The following is a 23,619-nucleotide window of genomic DNA, read 5'->3' as shown; positions in this document are numbered from 1 at the left end:
GACTCCATCATGTTGGATGTTGAGTTTCTGAGAATGAGGAATAAAATAAACACGCTGCAGGACTGTGGTATCTTAACACATAGTACAAACTTATTTTTATGATATATTTTATGACTTGGTGTTTACTGGTTTTACATGTAAAGTGTCTTTGAGTGTTATGAAAAGCACTATACAAATAAAATGTATTATTATTTTTATTACCTTCAGGAAGGTGGTATTGGTCGGGTCCAGTTTGGAGTTACACTCCACCTGAAACACAAAAACAACAACAGCTTCAGAGTGATGGACCTGGAGACCTTCAGCAAGAAGAAATCATCCTCTGGTTTAATCTGCTTTAATTTGGTTTATTTTGTTATATTCTGGTTTAATCTGGTTCATTCTGGTTTAATCTGGTTTATTCCAGCTACTAACTCGTCGTGCAGCTTTGAGGAAGCTCATAAATGATCTATTAAGACCTGCAGCTCCATCAGTAATGGTCTGCTGTGAACCTGGTGGAGATTCATCGTACAGATTTTATGAGGTCAGTAAAACCTGTTAAAAATCTCCATAGAAACAAACAGGAAGTCTGCTGCTAGAACCAGCCGTCTTCAGAACCGGCCGTCTTTAGAACCCTGTCTAGTTCCAGAGCTGTTCGATCCAGGGCTTCTTATTCCCGGTTCTCAGGTCAGATTACGGCTGTGTGAGGATTTTTTAAAGATTTATTCATGTTCATTTAGATTTATTTAGGATTAATTTATATTTATTTTAATGTATTTTATTCAGATTTATTTAGATTAATTTATTATTTATTCACATTTATTTAGATTTATTCAGTATTTATTCATATTTATTTAGATGTATTTAAATGTACAGTGTGTTATTTGAGCTGCAGCCATAAATAAAGTGTAGAGTCTGAGTTTAATCTATAGCGTCTGAATCAGTGACCCAGATACTGGAGAGCTGCAGAGATGACTCACTGCTGCAGAGAAAGCACACTGAAACACACACACACAATAAAACACACACCCACAGAAACACACACACACACACTAAAACACACACCCACACACTAAAACACACACAGAAACACACACACACACACTAAAACACACACACACACACAGAAACACACACACACACTAAAACACACACAGTAACACACACACAGTAACACACACACACAGTAACACACACTCATTTTGTGTTCCATTTCCATTGTTTTCCGTCTCATTTTTGTCTTATTTTTGTCTCATTTCTGTTGTTTTCCGTCTCGTTTTTGTCATTTTGTGCCTTATTTTTGTTGCTTTTTTGTCCAATTTCTGTCGTTTTTGTCTCATTCTTGTCATTTTGTGTCTTCAATCTAAACGTTTGTTGGTGAGTTTTTACACATCATGTAGAACAATGTGATGGTTCCGTGTCCAGTGGAGTCTTTCATTCTCAGTGTGACGCCTCCAGCTGGTTTGTAGAGTTTTTAGCTTCTGTCGTTTCTCAGATGTTTTCAGGGTTCCAGCTGCAGTAGATGTGAGTCTGAGGGTTTCTCTGAGGGAGAACTGGCCTCAGCTGGCTGGAGATGAAATATTAATGTGACCTCCATCTGTCACATCCCATAAAACACAACTTCCTCTCACGCTCCAGCTACTTCCTGTTCAGGAGCTTTCATAAGCCATGACTCAGATTAAGTGGAGCAGAAGAACTGGACCAGAAACCTCCATGTGCCCTGCAGCACAGACACCTTCATCCCAGAGCCAGAACCAGAACCAGGACCAGGTCTGGTTCTGACCCGGTCCCAACAGAGACCAGAACACTGAGCAGAATGAAATGATCCTGAAGAGACGAGCTAACGGAGCGGAACACGAAAACACGACGACACAGAAACCTTTATTCAGAACAAAGGTCAAATCTGAATCATTTTAGGAGGATTTTTGTGTCATTTTTATCCAAGTTTCAGGTCATTTTGCCATTTTTTCCAGCTCAGTGTTACATCCATCCAGGTGTTTCAGTCTGAACACCGAATCTGCTTTCTCTTAAACTTCTTATTTTTCCTGAAAGTTTTCAATCATTTGGGTTTTTCAGGTCATTCTAAAAAAGATGCTGTCAACAATTCCTGAGTCATTCTGGACCATGTGGCGTTCTCAACACTTTTTAAATAATTTTGGACTCATTTTAAATCATTTTGGACCAATTTTATATTATTTTCTACAAATTTTAAATAATTTTGGATGAATTTTAAGTCATTTAAGTCTTTTCAGGGCAGATTCTGTCACTTCAATAATTTTGGGACCATTCTGAGTCTCTTTGAACAGATTTCTGGACAGTTTTTGAGTAATTTCGGGAACATTTTTAAACAATTTTTGGACCATCTAGTCCACGTTAAACTCACCACTCCCTCCTCAGCTGGAGCGTTATCTCCAACAACCAGCATCACGGGACATCTGCAGAAACCAGCAGAAAAACAGTGAATATTTCATTCATGTGACACAAAGAAAGCAGCAAAAGGCAGAAATGAAACATCAAAAGTCGGTCAAACCCCTAACGAACTCCAAGCACCAACCCCATCCCTAACCTTCCTTCATAGAAGACTCTCAGCTGATCCTCCCTTCATGTAGGACTTTCAGCTGATTCTGTCCATAAGTCCCTACATGAAGGGAGGATTCACCTTCATCTCTTATTTCCAGCATTACTGCATCTCCAGACTCACTTTAAGGTCTTTGCGTTGATGGCCGTCCCGCTGCGGTTCATCTCCAGATCCCTCCGACTGAAACACACGACAGAAGTTTAGATTGAGCTTCAGCTCAGACTGTGGGAGGTGGAGATGGTTCAGATCTTCTACCTGTTGTACATGTTCCAGAAGAGCTGCAGGTTGAACTGGTTGATGGTGTTGTTGATCTGCTGCCTGTAGCTCTGGACCAGCTCCGTGTTGCTCATCAGCTCCTCCTGCAGGACAAACGTTCGGCTCATGAAGTTCCACCAGAAGGAAGAAGTAGTTCAGGCCGCAACAACAAACCAACAGAGTTTTGATTCATTCTGAGGAACTTTCAAGTCATTTTAGAGTCATTATCAACACATTTAGGACAACTGTTGGTCACGTTTTTGTAAAAATGGACATTTCAACACAAATGTTGTTGTTTCAGACATATTTTTAGTCGTTTTTTGAAAAAATAAATTGGTTTGACATCATTAACTTCCTCATTAGTCTTTGTCATGGTGCCGATTGCTGCTAAACTCCCACAATGCTCTCTGCTTTGACCTCCTCTGGTCTCTACAGGCGTAAACAGGAAGAGGCTCCACCTGCTGGAACAACCAGGAACTGCAGCAAAATGAAATTATGTCATAAAGAAGTTATTTTTTGATCTGTCTACTCCTGGTTGAAATTACGTTGATGTTGGAGCTAAAAACTGAAAAGTAAGTTTTCATCGACAAATGTAAGTGATAAATTAACTTTACATGTTTTTATTATTTTTGAAGGTTTGGTTTTACATACAGGAAAAGTTTCTCTTATCAGACTAACAGTATTTCCTGTTTTCTGAAAATTTCACAAAAAGAATCAAACTAGAACTGAAGAGATGTTGATGCAGTTTCATTTTATTTGGTGTATTTTGGTTGTATTTTTGGTGTATTATGGTTTTATTTGGTGTATTCTGGTTGTATTCTGGTATATTCTAGTTTTATCTGGTGTATTTTGCTGTTTTCTGGTTGTACCTGGTGTATTTTGGTTGTATTTTGGTTCTATTTAGTGTATTCTGGTTGTATTTTGGTTGTATTCTGGTGTATTTTTGATGAATTCTGGTGGACTGGGAGCTCACCTGGCTGAACAGGTGAGGCAGCACGGTGTCGGGCAGAGCGCTGGTCAGTCCGGACAGCTGGAGGTGAAAATAAACCATCAGAAAACACATCTGGACTCACAAATGTGTGGAAAAGCCACGGCTTAAAGAGGCACCTTGGTGGCGGCCCAGTCGATCCATCCTTTACCGTTGGGGTCGATGTTGAGCAGAACCAAACCCTCCACCAGGTCTGGATGGATCAGCTGGAGACACAGAAACAGAGAGGAGAGGAGCTGAATCAGTCTGAAACGACTGGAAGCTTCCGAAGAGATCTAAAATACGTACAAAACTAGATAATAATGACAAAGAATTATGACTGAAAAAGTGTGGGAAAATGCCCGATTTTTAAAATAAAGTCAGTCTAAAATTACTCAAAATGATCCAAAATGACAATAATTAGTAATTATTAAAAGTGCAAAATGTCCATTTGAGGCTGGTCGAGTGTCTCCATAAAGTTCCTGTAGGTGTCCAGATATGGATCCATGTTTCTACTAAAATACAGTCTCTGAAACCGTCTTTCCACGGTTTCTTTTTGTTTGTTGCTGACAGATTTTCAGTTTTTATTAGCATTGTTCAATTTTTATAAAAGCAGCTGCAGTTAAAACTAATGAAAACAATATTTCTCATTCAAAATTCCTAAAAACAGAACATTTGTCAGATTGTCAGCAGGTTTTTGTGCGACTTACAGCGAACTTGGCCAGAACAAAAGCTCCAGCTCCGACTCCGATCCCTACGATGCTCTTAAACCTGAAGCAGATAAACAATAATTACATCCCAGAATACTACAGGACGCTCGTTATAAACCGTAGAACTGAATAATATTGAAAGTTCTGCATTAAAATAAACACGAAGACGTTAAAAAGGAGATAAAGAAGAAGATCTGAGCGTTTAACAGCAGATTAAAGAGAATTAAAGACCGACCCGAAGTGTTGGACCACCGTGGGCAGCATCCCGGCCAGCTGGTCCATGGTGGGGTACTGGAACCTGTAAACAAACAAAAACAAACAAATAAATAACAGCTAGTCCATGGTGGGGTACTGGAACCTGTAAACAAACAAAAACAAACAAATAAATAACATTTGGTCCATGGTGGGGTACTGGAACCTGTAAACAAACAAAAACAAACAAATAAATAACAGCTGGTCCATGGTGGGGTACTGGAACCTGTAAACAAACAAAAACAAACAAAATAAATAACATTTGGTCCATGGTGGGGTACTGGAACCTGTAAACAAACAAAAACAAACAAATAAATAACAGCTGGTCCATGGTGGGGTACTGGAACCTGTAAAGAAACAAAAACAAACAAATAAATAACAGCTAGTCCATGGTGGGGTACTGGAACCTGTAAACAAACAAAAACAAACAAATAAATAACATTTGGTCCATGGTGGGGTACTGGAACCTGTAAACAAACAAAAACAAACAAATAAATAACAGCTGGTCCATGGTGGGGTACTGGAACCTGTAAACAAACAAAAACAAACAAAATAAATAACATTTGGTCCATGGTGGGGTACTGGAACCTGTAAACAAACAAAAACAAACAAATAAATAACAGCTGGTCCATGGTGGGGTACTGGAACCTGTAAACAAACAAAAACAAACAAAATAAATAACATTTGGTCCATGGTGGGGTACTGGAACCTGTAAACAAACAAAAACAAACAAATAAATAACAGCTGGTCCATGGTGGGGTACTGGAACCTGTAAACAAACAAAAACAAACAAATAAATAACATTTGGTCCATGGTGGGGTACTGGAACCTGTAAACAAACAAACAAACAAATAAATAACAGCTGATCCATGGTGGGGTACTGGAACCTGTAAACAAACAAACAAACAAATAACAGCTGGTCCATGGTGGGGTACTGGAACCTGTAAACAAACAAACAAACAAATAAATAACAGCTGGTCCATGGTGGGGTACTGGAACCTGTAAACAAACAAAAACAAACAAATAAATAACAGCTGGTCCATGGTGGGGTACTGGAACCTGTAAACAAACAAACAAACAAATAAATAACAGCTGATCCATGGTGGGGTACTGGAACCTGTAAACAAACAAACAAACAAATAACAGCTGGTCCATGGTGGAGTACTGGAACCTGTAAACAAACAAACAAACAAATAAATAACAGCTGGTCCATGGTGGGGTACTGGAACCTGTAAACAAACAAAAACAAACAAATAAATAACAGCTGGTCCATGGTGGGGTACTGGAACCTGTAAACAAACAAACAAACAAATAAATAACAGCTGATCCATGGTGGGGTACTGGAACCTGTAAACAAACAAACAAACAAATAAATAACAGCTGGTCCATGGTGGGGTACTGGAACCTGTAAACAAACAAACAAACAAATAAATAACAGCTGGTCCATGGTGGGGTACTGGAACCTGTAAACAAACAAAAACAAACAAATAAATAACATTTGGTCCATGGTGGGGTACTGGAACCTGTAAACAAACAAAAACAAACAAATAAATAACAGCTGATCCATGGTGGGGTACTGGAACCTGTAAACAAACAAAAACAAACAAATAAATAACAGCTGGTCCATGGTGGGGTACTGGAACCTGTAAACAAACAAACAAATAAATAAATAACAGCTGGTCCATGGTGGGGTACTGGAACCTGTAAACAAACAAACAAACAAATAACAGCTGGTCCATGGTGGGGTACTGGAACCTGTAAACAAACAAACAAACAAATAAATAACAGCTGGTCCATGGTGGGGTACTGGAACCTGTAAACAAACAAAAACAAACAAATAAATAACAGCTGGTCCATGGTGGGGTACTGGAACCTGTAAACAAACAAACAAACAAATAAATAACAGCTGATCCATGGTGGGGTACTGGAACCTGTAAACAAACAAACAAACAAATAACAGCTGGTCCATGGTGGGGTACTGGAACCTGTAAACAAACAAACAAATAAATAACAGCTGATCCATGGTGGGGTACTGGAACCTGTAAACAAACAAAAACAAACAAATAAATAACAGCTGGTCCATGGTGGGGTACTGGAACCTGTAAACAAACAAACAAATAAATAAATAACAGCTGGTCCATGGTGGGGTACTGGAACCTGTAAACAAACAAACAAATAAATAACAGCTGGTCCATGGTGGGGTACTGGAACCTGTAAACAAACAAACAAACAAATAAATAACAGCTGGTCCATGGTGGGGTACTGGAACCTGTAAACAAACAAACAAACAAATAAATAACAGCTGGTCCATGGTGGGGTACTGGAACCTGTAAACAAACAAAAACAAACAAATAAATAACTGCTGGTCCATGGTGGGGTACTGGAACCTGTTAACAAACAAACAAATAAATAATAAATAAATAAATAAGTAAATAAATAAATAGATGAATGCATAAATGGATAAATAAATAGATAAATAGATGAATAAATAAACAAATAGACAAACAAACATAGGCTCCATCACCCCCCATGACCCTAATGAGGATAAAGCGGTGTATAGAGGATGGATGGATGGATGGATGGATGGATGGATGGATGGATGAGTAGACAAACAAACACCCATAAACTGCTGCTGAGGGTTCAGAGGGTTCAAAGTGCAGGTTGTTAGTTGATAAACTGATGATCTGACTGGAGGTTAATCAACATTAATGTTTATTTATTTTTCATAATTCTGTTGATAAAAAGTGTTTCAGTTTTTACCCCTGTGGCAGCTGAGGAGCTCCGACCTGCTGTCCTGGAGCATCCACGTGACAAACCACGAAGTGTTTGGTGATCTCCTGCATGTCCTCGTTGTTGAAGAACGTGTTGAAGCACAGTTTGTCTGCAGAGGAAACAGGGAGAGGAGGTTCACCTGATGCAAAGTTCTACCCGGACCTCCATCTACCCGGACCTCCATTCACCCGGACCTCCTTCTACCCGGACCTTTATCTACCTGGACCTTCGTCTACCTGGACCTCCATCTACCCGGACCTCCATCCACCCGGACCTCCATCTACCCGGACCTCCATCTACCCGGACCTCCATCCACCCGGACCTCCATCCACCTGGACCTCCATCTACCTGGACCTCCATCTACCTGGACCTCCATCTACCCGGACCTCCATCTACCCGGACCTCCATCCACCCGGACCTCCATCCACCTGGACCTCCATCTACCTGGACCTCCATCCACCTGGACCTCCATCCACCTGGACCTCCATCTACCTGGACCTCCATCTACCCGGACCTCCATCTACCCGGACCTCCATCCACCCGGACCTCCTTCTACCCGGACCTCCATCTACCCGGACCTCCATCTACCCGGACCTCCATCCACCCGGACCTCCTTCTACCCGGACCTTTATCTACCCGGACCTCCATCTACCCGGACCTCCATCTACCCGGACCTCCATCCACCCGGACCTCCTTCTACCCGGACCTTTATCTACCCGGACCTCCATCTACCTGGACCTCCATCTACCTGGACCTCCATCCACCCGGACCTCCATCCACCCGGACCTCCATCTACCTGGACCTCCATCTACCCGGACCTCCATCTACCCGGACCTCCATCTACCCGGACCTCCATCTACCTGGACCTCCATCTACCCGGACCTCCATCTACCTGGACGTTCCAACAGGTGTTCCACGTTTCACCAGAAGCTCAGAGCTATTAGAGTTAGGGGTTAGAGGAACATTTTAGATGACATTCGTCTCCTAAATCAACATTCTGTCTTCCTAAATGGAACCTGGTTACTCCACAGGGGATGAACTTAAAATCTGCCTTAAAAAATGTGTAAAATCAGCCAGAAACTGTTTAAGACATAAAAGTTTCACAAAATTACAGAAAATATCCAGAATTACTCAATAGATACATAATAAATATAGTAAATAAATGAATTGACAAATAATAAATAGATAAACAATAAATATAACAAATTAAAAGATAAATAAATAAACTGCTGCTGGGAGTTCAGAGGAATAAAATGTCAAACTGCACGTTTTAAGTTTCATTAAATTAATTATTATAAACTCATTCAGTTTCCGGTTCTTCCAAAATAAAAGCAGGACCTGTAACTGTTTAGAGTTCTGTTTTTATGGATGTTCATCGATTGGTTCAACATCCTGAACAACATTTTATTAGAGTCTGCTGAAACGTTAACGAGGTTTTTACCGTTTGGGTCCTGAAAGTCACTGAACTGAACATAAAATCCGCTTTTATTCTGAAACGTCTTCGGTCCTGACCCACTTCCTGTTGCTGCGTTAATTAAACGGACCAATTAGCAGCAGATCTGGATAATCAGAACCGACCTTTAGAAACATGAAGCCGTTTATTCCAGAATCATCTCAGAAGGAGCTCCACAAACTGCATGCAGCTCTGCTTTCACAGTGACGTCACCATTTTTAACTTCTTAAATATATTATTATTATTAACACAGTTTATTGCCTTACTATCAGTTATTTTATTTTCTATTACCAGATTTTACCTGTTTTGTTAAATTACAGATGAAATCCAGTAAAATGTCAGAATTAAAAACATGATATAAATAATAATATAAATAGTTCTGTAAATATTATGCACATTAATTAGAAACAGTCATTTGTTCTGTTGTTTTACTGCATTTAAATCAGCAAGAACACTTATTTCACAGATATTTTTTGTAATGTGGAAGAAAAATGAGTTTTTTTTAAATTTACATTTTTGTAAATTTGCTTTAAATTCATTAAATATTATATTATACATAAAATTATTATTGTATAAAATCTAGATATATAATAATAATATATTGTATATGATGTCAATAACCATATTTTATTGTATATTATACTATTAAATGTGTTTTGCTGCCTGTAAAATGTAAAAAAATCTGCTTTTTAAAATTATTTTTACTGCGTTTAAACCTACAAAAACCCAAACAAAGACAATAAAAACACAATTTTAGAATAAATATTATGAATATATGTAATTTTATGGATATTTGTTGTGATATAAAAGAAACATCGTTTTATTAAAGGCTGAAAAAAGCTGAATGATTATTTTTAACTGCAGTGATGTGAGCTGACTGAATGCTGCAGTGATGCAGTGACCAGAGGCTCCGCCCACCGCCTCTGCAGGATGCTGTTGTGACCTACATTCATGGAGGCCTCTGATTGGCCGTCTGCTCCTGCTGCTATTTCTGGAATCTGTTGGTTGTTAAAGGTGTGAGCTGACAAACAGTGTCAAACTGATAGACAGCCGCTCACCTTAAAAATACATCTAGAACCTTAAAAATACATCTAGAACCTTAAAAATACATCTAGAACGTCTCATTAAATACATTTAAATATTTAAATTAATCTAGAATTTAAATATAAATGAGAGCCTGAAAACATCAGGGTTCCTTCAGGTTCTCATTTCATCTCGTTCCTCTGGTGTGTCCTCTGGTTTTCTAGTTTTATGGGATTTTTTTTTCTTTAAAGAACCTTTGTGGACCTTTGGACTCGGTCAGGTCTTAGATTCTGGGACTTTGTTTCCACGATCAGCCGAACCACATTTACTCCAACAGGAGATCAGCTGATGGGCTTTATTTAAAAAGAGAGAAAAAAAGCTCTCCACCACACTGTAAACCAGGACCAGATGTTGGACCTTCAGGACCAAACGCTGGACCTTCAGGACCAAACGCTGGACCTTCAGGACCAGACGTTGGACCTTCAGGACCAAACGCTGGACCTTCAGGACCAGACGTTGGACCTTCAGGACCAAACACTGGACCTTCAGGACCAGACGTTGGACCTTCAGGAGACTCTCTGACCCGGTTCTGTTCAGGAAGGTTTCATCCAAACCAGTGAAGAAATCTGCAGAAACATTAAAGCTCCTTGTGGAGTTTCCAGACATCTGGTTCATGATCTCCTCATCTTCATGGTGGAAACAAATCTCTGAGACACTTTGGTGGAGACGGAACTCTGGACCTTCTACTGGAGGTTCCTGGTCCACTGTGGAGACTGAACTCTTATTCTGAATGTCACTGATGAACTTTTAGACTGAAGTCACTTTTCTAAAACTTGGAGTCTGTTTGTGGTGAAGTCGGATCTGATGATGTTTTTATTGAACATTTCAATGGATCCATTCACTCAGTTTCTGGTTTCAGGATAAATCTTCAGTTTGAGTCTATAACTGTGAGAAGATTAAAAATGAAGATAAAACTATTAAAATCATTTTCCTCCAAGAGAACCAAAGTTTAACGTTTTCTTAGAACCTGCTTCGTTCATCTGGATTCAAACTGAAGCTCTTAGAACCTGAACCTGAACCCAGACCCTGCCCTCTGGACTCACGGTTCAGTCCCACGTCATGGTAGGTGAGGATGGCCGGTTTGTTCCCTTTAGGAGCTCCTCGGATCACAACGTGCAGCGACCCGTAGGGCGTCTCCACATCGTGCTCCTGCAGACACACAAACATAAAGAACAAATAAAATGAACATGGATGTTTTCTAACGCTGCAGCAGAATAAACAAACAAACAAGTAAATAAATAAAATCTTTATTCAGAACCTTTTATTTAATAAAATCTGATTCTGACCCACATTTTATAGAATCCAGTCACAGACAGAAAATGGAGCAGAGAGAGGAGCTACACAATAACACACAATAACACACAGTAACACACAGTGACACAATAACACACAATAACACACAATAACACACAATAACACACAATAACACACAGTAACACAATGACACAATAACACACAATAACACACAGTAACACAATGACACAATAACACACAGTAACACAATAACACACAGTAACACAATAACACACAGTAACACAATAACACTTTAACACTCTCTCTCTCTCTAAGCCTGCTGGTGTTCACTCTCTGATCCTCTGGTGTTTAATCAGCAGATTATTGTTAACATCTGAAACCACAAACCTAATTACACACCAGCAGTCTGGAGGTCCAGAACCAGAACAGACAGAACCAGGACCAGGACCAGAACTAGAATCAGTAGAACCAGAACCAGAACCGGTGTGTTTGTGGTTTCAGGTTCTGCTGCGTCTTTAACCCACTGACACAGATCTGATGCTGCAGCAACGATGCTGCAGAGGCTGGAACCAGAACCAGAACCAGGACGGATAGAACCAGAACTGGTAGAATCAGAACCAGTAGAGCCAGACACAGCAGAACCAGAACCAGCTTGTAGCGGTCCTGGTTCTGGTTCTGGTTCCAGCCTCTGCAGCATCGTTGCTGCAGCATCAGATCTGTGTCAGTGGGTTAAAGATGCAGCAGAACCTGGAACCACAAACACACCGGTTCTGGTTCTCCCCAGGACACAGAAACACACCGGTTCTGGTTCTCCCCAGGACACAGAAACACACCGGTTCTGGTTCTGAAAGCAGAAACAAAGCGAGCGGCTGAATCCCATCGAAAGCAGCAGAACCAGCAGGTTCTCCAGAACTCACCCCGTCCCAACACTCAGGCATGACTCCTCAGAACCAGAACCAGAAGAACAGGAGAAAGAGCAGCCAGACCTCTCCTGGTCCAGGACTAGGACTAGATCTGGACTCTGCAGGTCTTTGTCTGTTCTCATCATCAGCTCCTCTTTAAGCTGCAGTGAGGGGGGCGGGGCAGGCTGCAGCTCATTGGCTCACAGCGCTGCCTCCCCAGCCTCTGATTGGCCGGCTGCCCTGTCCATCACAGTATCTCTCCTCAGCACCACTGCTCTAGTTTCTGATTCAGACAAACGAACGGACGACAACAGGAACACGCAACTACACAATGACAACAGGAATATACAACGCCACAACAACACAAGGAAAACACAACATAACTATACAACAACACAACACTAGCATCCCTGAGGGAGACTTTAGCTTTCCTGGTCTAGTGTTTAGTTATGATTCTAACCATAGTTGTGGTTCTATCTCCAGTTCTATCTGTGGTTGTGGTTCTATATGCAGCAGATCTTGGTGTGAAGGTGCAGTCTGAAGCCTACGTGCTGCTGCTCATGTTTCTGATGGAGGTGGATCCTGCTGACTGCCTCTGAAGCCTTTTGTCCTCCCTCCTATCTCCCCTCCATCTCCCCTTCCTCCCCCATCTACCTCCGGTTTCTGCTGAATGCTGACTTTAACCTCCACCCAGCAGATTGACCTTCTGTCTGCTGACTCTGCTTTAAACACACAGACTGCCGCAGACATGAACATGTACGTGTGATTCAGAACGTTTCCATCACTGCAGAAAAAATGCAGTGCTGCAGCTCCTTACTGCTGGATCACCAGAACCTCATCAGTCCAGCAGATAGAACCCTAACCCTACATAACATTCAGGAGGAGAAAAACATCCGAGTTCTGGTAAAAACTGACCCCAGATCAGTTTAAATCCATCCAGGTGTCTCAGTCTGAAGATAATCCAGATTTTACCAATTCTGGACAAAATTTCATGTGATGAAGAACATTTTTGGAATAATTTGTGGAAATACTGAGTCATTTTGGAACGTTTTTGTCATTTTTTGGACAAATTTTAATAATTTTGGGTCAAACGACTTCAAATTTGCTTAAATGTGTTTTTCATCCATAAAAGTCGTCCAAAACTACATGAAAAAGTCCAGACTTTCTCAAAATTTGTTCACACTTACTCAAAAATTGTTCAAAATGACGAGAAAGCTGTAGAAAATGACACACAAAAAAGTTTGAATGTGTTTCTCCTCCTAAATGTCATGGTTCTATCTGCTGGACTGATGAAGTTCTAAAAAAGTCCATTAAAAAGTGATAAATCTGGATCCTCCTCTATGGACTTCAAGGATCTGGAATGTTCTAAGTGAGACTAAATTTAAAGACTGGAAGCAGGAAAGGAGAATGTTCCTTGGAGAAAGTTCTAGAGTAGACCTACCGACAGCTGGAGAAAGTTCCAGAGTAGACCTACCAACAAATGGCGAAAGTTCTAGAGTAGTCCTACCGACAGCTGGAGAAAGTTCTAGAGCAGACCTACCAACAAATGGAGAAAGTTCTTGGGCAGACCTACCGACAGCTGGAGAAAGTTCTAGAGCAGACCTACCAACAACAAGAGAAAGTTCTAGAGTAGACCTACCGACAGCTGGAGAAAGTTCTAGAGCAGACCTACCAACAAATGGAGAAAGTTCTAGAGTAGACCTACCGACAGCTGGAGAAAGTTCTAGAGCAGACCTACCAACAAATGGAGAAAGTTCTAGAGTAGACCTACCGACAGCTGGAGAAAGTTCCAGAGCAGACCTACCAACAAATGGAGAAAGTTCTAGAGTAGACCTACCGACAGCTGGAGAAAGTTCCAGAGCAGACCTACCAACAAATGGAGAAAGTTCTAGAGTAGACCTACCGACAGCTGGAGAAAGTTCCAGAGCAGACCTACCAACAAATGGAGAAAGTTCTAGAGTAGACCTACAGACAGCTGGAGAAAGTTCTAGAGCAGACCTACCAACAAATGGAGAAAGTTCTAGAGTAGACCTACCGACAGCTGGAGAAAGTTCCAGAGCAGACCTACCAACAACAGGAGAAAGTTCTAGGGCGGACCGACCGACAGCTGGAGAAAGTTCTAGAGTAGACCTACCAACAACAGGAGAAAGTTCTAGAGCAGACCTACGAACAACAGGAGAAAGTTCTAGAGTAGACCTACCAACAACAGGAGAAAGTTCTAGAGTAGACCTACCGACAGCTGGAGAAAGTTCTAGAGCAGACCTACCAACAAATGGAGAAAGTTCTAGAGTAGACCTACCGACAGCTGGAGAAAGTTCCAGAGCAGACCTACCAACAAATGGAGAAAGTTCTAGAGTAGACCTACCGACAGCTGGAGAAAGTTCCAGAGCAGACCTACCAACAACAGGAGAAAGTTCTAGAGTAGACCTTCCAACAACAGGAGAAAGTTTTAGAGCAGACCTACCGACAGCTGGAGAAAGTTCTAGAGCAGACCTACCAACAAATGGAGAAAGTTCTAGGGCGGCCCTACCGACAGCTGGAGAAAGTTCTAGAGCAGATCTACCGACAGCTGGAGAAAGTTCTAGAGTAGACCTACCAACAAATGGAGAAAGTTCTAGAGTAGACCTACCAACAACAGGAGAAAGTTCTAGAGCAGACCTTCCGACAGCTGGAGAACGTTCTAGAGCAGACCTACCAACAAATGGAGAAAGTTCTAGGGCGGCCCTACCGACAGCTGGAGAAAGTTCTAGAGCAGACCTACCAACAAATGGAGAAAGTTCTAGGGCGGACCTACCGACAGCTGGAGAAAGTTCTAGAGCAGACCTACCAACAACAGGAGAAAGTTCTAGAGCAGACCTACCAACAAATGGAGAAAGTTCTAGAGCAGACCTACCAACAACAGGAGAAAGTTGTAGAGCAGACCTTCCGACAGCTGGAGAACGTTCTAGAGCAGACCTACCAACAAATGGAGAAAGTTCTAGGGCGGCCCTACCGACAGCTGGAGAAAGTTCTAGAGCAGACCTACCAACAAATGGAGAAAGTTCTAGGGCGGACCTACCGACAGCTGGAGAAAGTTCTAGAGCAGACCTACCAACAACAGGAGAAAGTTCTAGAGCAGACCTACCAACAAATGGAGAAAGTTCTAGAGCAGACCTACCAACAACAGGAGAAAGTTGTAGAGCAGACCTTCCGACAGCTGGAGAACGTTCTAGAGCAGACCTACCAACAAATGGAGAAAGTTCTAGAGTAGACCTACAGACAGCTGGAGAAAGTTCTAGAGCAGACCTACCAACAAATGGAGAAAGTTCTAGAGTAGACCTACCGACAGCTGGAGAAAGTTCCAGAGCAGACCTACCAACAACAGGAGAAAGTTCTAGGGCGGACCGACCGACAGCTGGAGAAAGTTCTAGAGTAGACCTACCAACAACAGGAGAAAGTTCTAGAGCAGACCTACGAACAACAGGAGAAAGTTCTAGAGTAGACCTACCAACAACAGGAGAAAGTTCTAGAGTAGACCTACCGACAGCTGGAGAAAGTTCCAGAGCAGACCTACCAACAAATGGAGAAAGTTCTAGAGTAGACCTACCGACAGCTGGAGAAAGTTCCAGAGCAGACCTACCAACAACAGGAGAAAGTTCTAGGGCGGACCGACCGACAGCTGGAGAACGTTCTAGAGTAGACCTACCAACAACAGGAGAAAGTTCTAGAGTAGACCTTCCAACAACAGGAGAAAGTTTTAGAGCAGACCTACCGACAGCTGGAGAAAGTTCTAGAGCAGACCTACCAACAAATGGAGAAAGTTCTAGGGCGGCCCTACCGACAGCTGGAGAAAGTTCTAGAGCAGATCTACCGACAGCTGGAGAAAGTTCTAGAGTAGACCTACCAACAACAGGAGAAAGTTCTAGAGCAGACCTTCCGACAGCTGGAGAACGTTCTAGAGCAGACCTACCAACAAATGGAGAAAGTTCTAGGGCGGCCCTACCGACAGCTGGAGAAAGTTCTAGAGCAGACCTACCAACAAATGGAGAAAGTTCTAGGGCGGACCTACCGACAGCTGGAGAAAGTTCTAGAGCAGACCTACCAACAACAGGAGAAAGTTCTAGAGCAGACCTACCGACAGCTGGAGAAAGTTCTAGAGCAGACCTACCAACAAATGGAGAAAGTTCTAGAGCAGACCTACCAACAACAGGAGAAAGTTGTAGAGCAGACCTACCAACAGCTGGAGAAAGTTGTAGAGCAGACCTACCAACAAATGGAGAAAGTTCTAGGGCGGCCCTACCGACAGCTGGAGAAAGTTCTAGAGCAGATCTACCGACAGCTGGAGAAAGTTTTAGAGCAGACCTACCAACAAATGGGGAAAGTTCTAGAGTAGACCTACCAACAACAGGAGAAAGTTCTAGAGCAGACCTACCGACAGCTGGAGAAAGTTCTAGAGCAGACCTACCAACAAATGGAGAACGTTCTAGGGCGGACCTACCGACAGCTGGAGAAAGTTCTAGAGTAGACCTACCGACAGCTGGAGAAAGTTCTAGAGCAGACCTACCAACAACAGGAGAAAGTTCTAGAGCAGACCTACCGACAGCTGGAGAAAGTTCTAGAGCAGACCTACCAACAAATGGAGAAAGTTCTAGAGTAGACCTACCGACAGCTGGAGAAAGTTCTAGAGTAGACCTACCTGCCAACCGACTTCAAGGACCCGGAACTCTGGAAATATTCCCAGTCTGAAAGTAGAACTCTGATCTTTGATAAAGTTACTGGAGATGAAGAACCAGAAGGTTTTATTTGCTGCCTTTGTTCTCCTAGCAGCTGCTGAGTTCGTCACTGTTTGGACATCTAATTAAAGATCCTCAGGAGAATCTCAGCTGAAAGTCAGACGTGTTAAAAAGCAGCGTTTTCTCTGAAGCTGTCGGTTAAAGTGTGACTAAAGGTGTTTTATCGTCTGAACACAGACTAAAACAAACCAGCTGTTAAAGTGAGGAGAAGCTTGGAGCTTCAATAGCTGGTTTACACACTTCTGAGCTGCAGATTTCAGAGTTTATTATTTATGATTCTTATCTTGAATTTTAACTCCATGACCTCAGAGTTCTGTTAGATGAAGCCGGTCGGACAGATCCAGACTTTCTTTCACAAAACTAAAACCCAGTCAGAGACATCAGGAGGCGCTTAACATGCCACGTGACTCCTCTGCAGTAAATGGACCAATCACATCCCTCCTCCAGTCTACTGGCTGTTTTAATGGAAAACAACGAGGAATATAACAAGCTGCTACCAGGTTAGCTCCTCAGCATCAGTTACCATGGAGATCTAGCTCCTCAGCATCAGTTACCATGGAGATCTAGCTCCTCAACATCAGTTACCATGGAGATCTAGCTCCTCAGCATCAGTTACCATGGAGATCTAGCTCCTCAGCATGTTACCATGGAGATCTAGCCCCTCAACATCAGTTACCATGGAGATCTAGCTCCTCATAATCAGTTACCATGGAGATCTAGCCCCTCAACATCAGTTACCATGGAGATCTAGGTGGTTCATGTCATGTGATCTCAAAACTGACTGTAATGTTCTGTTGACTCACTGGTCTTTGTGTTCTTTCCATTCTAAATGAAATGACTGTGCATGGTGGAGGTGTTATCAGTGTTTTGTAACATTCAGCTCTGAAAGCCTTCACCGTGTACCAGACTGAGTGCTCTGGATGAGCGAGAATGATGGAGGAACATGGAGAGCAGCACTAGAGGAAAGAGAATATCACATCCTTCTTACCTTCCAGTCTCCCACCGGCATCAGCTGCTCACAGCTTTCCTGGAACACAGACAGGAAGGAGGGATTAAAACAGGAAGCAGTGAGTCTGTCACATTAAGGGTCCTCCAGAAGAGCTCACTGCTGAAGGTCCAAACCTCAGACAGAACAGTTTCCTAGAAGAAATAAACCGAAGCCAGAATAAACTGTAGAACCACAGAGGTTCAGTCTGCAGCTTTTACAAAACTGTAAATTCACAGAATAATAAAATAAATGAATTAAAAATAAATTATTATTATGAAATATAAAATGTTGTTTTTATATAGAAATGTGACTTTAATTCATAATATTCACATAACTTAAATAGAAAAGTGAAATTATTAAATATATCTTTACATTTAATAAAGTGTTATTAAAAAGTGTTTTTAAAGGGGAACTTCGGTTTTTTTCAACCTGGGGTCTGTTTTCATGTAATTTCATACATGTGAGTGATGGAGAAATTAATTTTCAACATAGCTCCAGTATTTAACCAGGCAGTCAGCTTAGCAGCTCAGCTAGCAGCTCAGCTAGCAGCTCAGCTAGTGAAAAGTATGGGGCAGCTGGCCCCCCCGCATCAAAGTCCACCCTAACGTGCTTTTTTTCCGAAAATTCCGAAATCATGTGATTTCGGAACCAGATTTGCGTTCTAGCGTCCTGAGATTTGGATACAGACACAACAAAGAGCGATCGCCAGGTAATGTGGAGGTTTACGTTCACTTCTCATCTCTAATATGTAGTGGGACACTCATTGAGACTATCTGAGCCGGTCAGTGTGGGGAAAAAAACACGTTAGGGCGGACTTTGACGTGGGGGGGGGGGGGCAGCTGCCCCATACTTTTTGCTAGCTGAGCTGCTAAGCTGCCTGTCTGGCTAAATACTGGAGCTACGTCGAAAATTCTTTTCTCCATCACTCACATGTATGAAATTACATGAAAACAGACCCCAGGTTGAAAAAAACCGAAGTTCCCCTTTAAATAAAGTGACGTCATTGAACTAAAAACTGGTGATACACAAATTATCAAATAAAAATACTTTCTGAAGTGAAAAAAAATGGCATCAATAAATATAAAAATTCAGAACAGCTGGAATGAAATGTTAACGGGTAAAAACATTTTTGTGATTATTGATTATTGATTTCACATTTGTAGCTTCTCAAGTTTCAGTTTTTCTTCCTGTTTCAGTCCAAACGTTAAAAACAGAAACAGGTCGATTAATAAACGAGGAGTCAGAGAATAAGACGTCTAAAACCACATTCAGAGGTTTGTTTGTTCTGCTCTGATGCTTGGCAGAGCTCACAGCTGGAACATCTGGAAATCTGGGCCAGAAAGTAAAAAATAAATAAAGGAAACATGAGGTCAGAAAAACATCCAGAGATCCTGGAAGAAGAGAGATTAAAGATGGAAACAGACGAGATTAAAGGAGGAAAGTTTTCAGGAATCAGAAACAGGAAGGACAGTCAGAGAAACGTCAAGAAAACGTCAAGAAAACAAAGAGAAAACAAAGAGAAAAACTGAAGCTGCAGCTTTACACCTTTAATGTTTGAACAAATGTTTTAAATAAATATTTTAATAAATGTTTTTATATTGATATTAATAAATGTGCTGCTGAACTCTGATCCACTGAATTAACAGAATTTTACTTTTCTGATTTAAATGCATCAGTTTAATAGTTTTAATTTCTGCAGCAGTTGATGTTAAACTAAACTTTTATTTTTATTCACCTTCAGTTCAGACCTGCTGGACGGATTTATCTGTATCAATATAATATAAAATATATGAGTTAAAAAAAAGATTTTTAAATCAGTGGAAATATTTGTTGGAATAAAATCATTTATATGAAAATCTGCTAAAAGTCTGTTTGAACTCACAACATTAAGAATTAAAATAAAAAGGTGACTATAAGAAATAAAACTGATTATTTTTATTTATGTAAAAGTGACATTAATAAATAAAAAGTACAATAATAAATTTAAGGTTATATTTTATAATAATACTGATACTAAGATGATTTAAACTAAACATTATCAGAGGAGGGCTGCACAGTAACGTAGTGGTTAACACTTTGGCTTTGCAGCGGTTCAAATCCCGGCCTGGGATCTTTCTGCATGGAGTTTGCATGTTCTCCCTGTGCATGCGTGGGTTTTCTCCGGGTACTCCGGCTTCCTCCCACAGTCCAAAAACATGCTGAGGTTAATTGGTTACTCTAAATTGTTCGTAGGTGTGAATGTGAGTGTGATTGTGTGTCTGTATATGTAGCCCTGTGACAGACTGGTGACCTGTCCAGGGTGTCCCCTGCCTTCACCCGAGTCAGCTGGGATAGACTCCAGCCCCCCCCATGACCCTAGTGAGGATAAAGCGGTGTATAGAGGATGGATGTCAGAGGTTTATTAAATCTCATAAATATCAGTTTGGAGATGATAGAATCTAAATGTTTTCAGGTTAAACAGCTTCAGTGTGATGCAGATGGACGTTAGTGGAGATGTTTGACCAGCAGGAGGCGCTCTGCCCCTTCTATCAGCTCCCACTAATCTGCAGCTGAGGAAACCAGACAGAAACCAGTTCACCCCGCCCACTTATACCAGTAACATATTTACACATATTAAACACATTAATAGAACTAAACATTATAACATGTTAATATAATTAGAAATATAAATACTGAAATGTGTTATGTGCTAGTTTAGTTCCTTTTTTTCATCCAGAATCACTGAAGGTTTAACGTTTACCTCTGAGGTTTAAATTAAATGTCTGATTTCTAGTTGGGCTATTTCTCAATAATTCTTTGTTTCTGTGATTTAAACTAAAGTCACTTTAATGAGGTTTTAATAATCGTCTACTCTGTTGTTCTACGTTATTACTTTAATGAGGTTTTATTTATCATCTACTGTTGTATTTTTCTGCAGTATTTCATCCTGTAGATCCTGAACCTGATCATCTGGTTCCACAGGAGCTGAACCACATTCAGTTTTTACTTTAGTGAACGTTCAGTAACATTCAGGCCATCAGTTAGTGAGGATTAGCTTAATAATCCTCAGCTACTCTGCACACTTCCTGTCATCTGATGCTTCCTAACAGGAAGCTGCAGGTTCCAGATGGTTAGATGTGATGATGTAACAGGAAGCTGCAGGTTCCAGGTGGTTAGATGTGATGATGTAACAGGAAGCTGCAGGTTCCAGATGGTTAGATGTGATGATGTAACAGGAAGCTGCAGGTTCCAGGTGGTTAGATGTGATGATGTCACAGGAAGCTGCAGGTTCCAGGTGGTTAGATGTGATGATGTCACAGGAAGCTGCAGGTTCCAGATGGTTAGATGTGATGATGTAACAGGAAGCTGCAGGTTCCAGGTGGTTAGATGTGATGATGTCACAGGAAGCTGCAGGTTCCAGATGGTTAGATGTGATGATGTCACAGGAAGCTGCAGGTTCCAGGTGTTTAGATGTGATGATGTAACAGGAAGCTGCAGGTTCCAGGTGGTTAGATGTGATGATGTCACAGGAAGCTGCAGGTTCCAGGTGGTTAGATGTGATGATGTCACAGGAAGCTGCAGGTTCCAGATGGTTAGATGTGATGATGTCACAGGAAGCTGCAGGTTCCAGATGGTTAGATGTGATGATGTCACAGGAAGCTGCAGGTTCCAGATGGTTAGATGTGATGATGTAACAGGAAGCTGCAGGTTCCAGGTGGTTAGATGTGATGATGTCACAGGAAGCTGCAGGTTCCAGGTGGTTAGATGTGATGATGTCACAGGAAGCTGCAGGTTCCAGATGGTTAGATGTGATGATGTCACAGGAAGCTGCAGGTTCCAGGTGTTTAGATGTGATGATGTAACAGGAAGCTGCAGGTTCCAGATGGTTAGATGTGATGATGTAACAGGAAGCTGCAGGTTCCAGATGGTTAGATGTGATGATGTCACAGGAAGCTGCAGGTTCCAGGTGGTTAGATGTGATGATGTAACAGGAAGCTGCAGGTTCCAGATGGTTAGATGTGATGATGTCACAGGAAGCTGCAGGTTCCAGGTGGTTAGATGTGATGATGTAACAGGAAGCTGCAGGTTCCAGATGGTTAGATGTGATGATGTAACAGGAAGCTGCAGGTTCCAGGTGGTTAGATGTGATGATGTAACAGGAAGCTGCAGGTTCCAGGTGTTCTGGTTCTTACCTGAGGAACCCCGGTGGTCCGACGGCGGGTTTGGCGTAACCAGTGCCGTGCCATGACGTGCCAGCGATGGGCGGGGCGGCTCGGGGGAGGGGCATGGTTGGAGGAGGCGGGGCCAGCGGGGCCCTGAGGCCCCCCAGAGGCCTCCTCAGCTTTATCCTGCTGGTCAACAACAACAACAACAACAACAACAGGTCAAACAGCAGCAACAACCTGCATCGCTGCTGCATGCAGCCGATCAGCTGACAGGAACGTTTGTCGGATCTACAGTGGGTACGGAAAGCATTCAGACCCCTTGAAATATTTCACAGCTGGACTCCAATAAAGAAGCAGAACCATCTGGAGGAGGATCAGAAGAAATGAACAGCATGTGAGTTAAATATGAATGTCTGAGCACAGGCTCTGAATACTTCTGACCATGTCATATTTCAGTTTTTATTTTTTAATACATTTGCAAACATTTCTGTTTTTTTCTGTCAAGATGGGGTGCTGAGTGTACATTAATGAGAAATAAAATGAACTTTTTTGATTTTGGCAAATGGCTGCAATGACAGAGAGAGTGAAAAATTTCAAGGGGTCTGAATACTTTCCGTACCCACTGTAAATATCTTCAATTACACATTTTAATGACTAATTATAAATTCAGCTGCTTCATGAACAAACAACAGAAACACTGAAGAAAATCTAACGGAGCAAATTAATCCTGTAAATGTGACATTCTTTTATAAAACCTCTGAACATAAAAGGGAATTATTAACCCTGGTGATGTCGTCCTGTGGGTCAAACTGAGCCGTTCTAAAGGTTGAAAATGTGGAATAAAAAATATTTTCACAGTGAAACTTCTGCTGTCAACAATTTCGGGAAATTTCTGAACATTTTTTGGTGGAAAAAAGGAAATGTTAAAAATGTTTTTTTTAAGAAGATTCACAAAAAAATCTATGCTGGATTTTGGTTGATTCTCTCAAAGACAATATCAGAAGTTTTACTGATATATATAGAATCATTTTAGATATTTTTAGGATTTTTGGAAGATTTTTACTCATTTTTTGAAAATATTTACAATAATTTTCATGCAAAATTTGGGGTATTTTAAAAAATAAAACATTAAACAAATTATTGGAATTTTCTCCCTGAAGATTTTGCAACTTTTCCGAAATTTGGGGAATTTTGTTTTTGCTGAGTTTTTGGAGTTTTTTCAGACAAGAAAACAATATTTTGGTGCCAGAAAATGAGGACAACAGGAGGGTTAAATAAATCATGTTTTCATTAGTTTTATTATTTTTATGAAACAAAATGTGATGAGAAATACACAAAAAACATATGAAATAAATATTGTGCTAATTTAGAAAAATGTTATATTAGAATATTTATTATGTAAATATTAATACAACTATTAAACTTGTGGTCAAATTTACAATAAAAAATTAATAAAATAGTGATATTAATATTGATATTATGAACAACAACAATAATAATAATGATAATAAT

At 41.1% G+C, this 23,619-nt stretch overlaps 1 protein-coding gene and 1 long non-coding RNA gene across 100 annotated transcripts in view; one reads left to right on the top strand and one right to left on the bottom strand.

Annotated features, from left to right (window-relative positions):
* Window positions 1-23,619, bottom strand: part of ndrg4 (NDRG family member 4) — a 49,346-nt gene that overhangs the window by 10,150 nt on the left and 15,577 nt on the right. Inside the window, exons 3-14 of one of the 50 annotated variants that reach the window (XM_051952515.1) lie at window positions 22,135-22,293; window positions 17,963-18,001; window positions 11,090-11,195; window positions 7,499-7,619; window positions 4,722-4,784; window positions 4,487-4,547; window positions 3,917-4,003; window positions 3,783-3,839; window positions 2,810-2,913; window positions 2,678-2,734; window positions 2,360-2,411; window positions 202-249 (exon numbers count right to left, since the gene is read on the bottom strand). In XM_051952515.1, the coding sequence (XP_051808475.1) occupies window positions 202-249; window positions 2,360-2,411; window positions 2,678-2,734; window positions 2,810-2,913; window positions 3,783-3,839; window positions 3,917-4,003; window positions 4,487-4,547; window positions 4,722-4,784; window positions 7,499-7,619; window positions 11,090-11,195; window positions 17,963-18,001; window positions 22,135-22,293 (954 nt within the window). Of the gene's footprint in view, window positions 1-201; window positions 250-2,359; window positions 2,412-2,677; window positions 2,735-2,809; window positions 2,914-3,782; window positions 3,840-3,916; window positions 4,004-4,486; window positions 4,548-4,721; window positions 5,856-5,909; window positions 6,262-6,321; window positions 6,382-6,439; window positions 6,724-6,777; window positions 6,838-6,949; window positions 7,066-7,498; window positions 9,551-11,089; window positions 11,196-12,217; window positions 12,371-17,962; window positions 18,002-22,134; window positions 22,294-23,619 lie in introns of those variants that run through there. The other 49 variants (XM_022221908.2, XM_022221909.2, XM_051952514.1 and 46 more) reach the window with 49 other exon arrangements.
* LOC127535209 (uncharacterized) lies at window positions 20,996-22,192 on the top strand. 50 transcript variants are annotated; one of them, XR_007943920.1, is made up of 8 exons: window positions 20,996-21,110; window positions 21,153-21,194; window positions 21,279-21,355; window positions 21,440-21,523; window positions 21,608-21,733; window positions 21,776-21,908; window positions 21,951-22,076; window positions 22,119-22,192. It is a non-coding gene; the product is annotated as an uncharacterized LOC127535209 (long non-coding RNA). The 50 variants fall into 50 exon arrangements; XR_007943910.1 differs by having other exon boundaries at window positions 21,153-21,236; XR_007943927.1 differs by having other exon boundaries at window positions 21,153-21,271; window positions 21,314-21,355.

Source organism: Acanthochromis polyacanthus, chromosome 8 (genome assembly GCF_021347895.1).
Source record: "Acanthochromis polyacanthus isolate Apoly-LR-REF ecotype Palm Island chromosome 8, KAUST_Apoly_ChrSc, whole genome shotgun sequence".
NCBI lineage: Eukaryota > Metazoa > Chordata > Actinopteri > Pomacentridae > Acanthochromis > Acanthochromis polyacanthus.
This window is presented reverse-complemented; position numbering and strand designations above follow the sequence as displayed.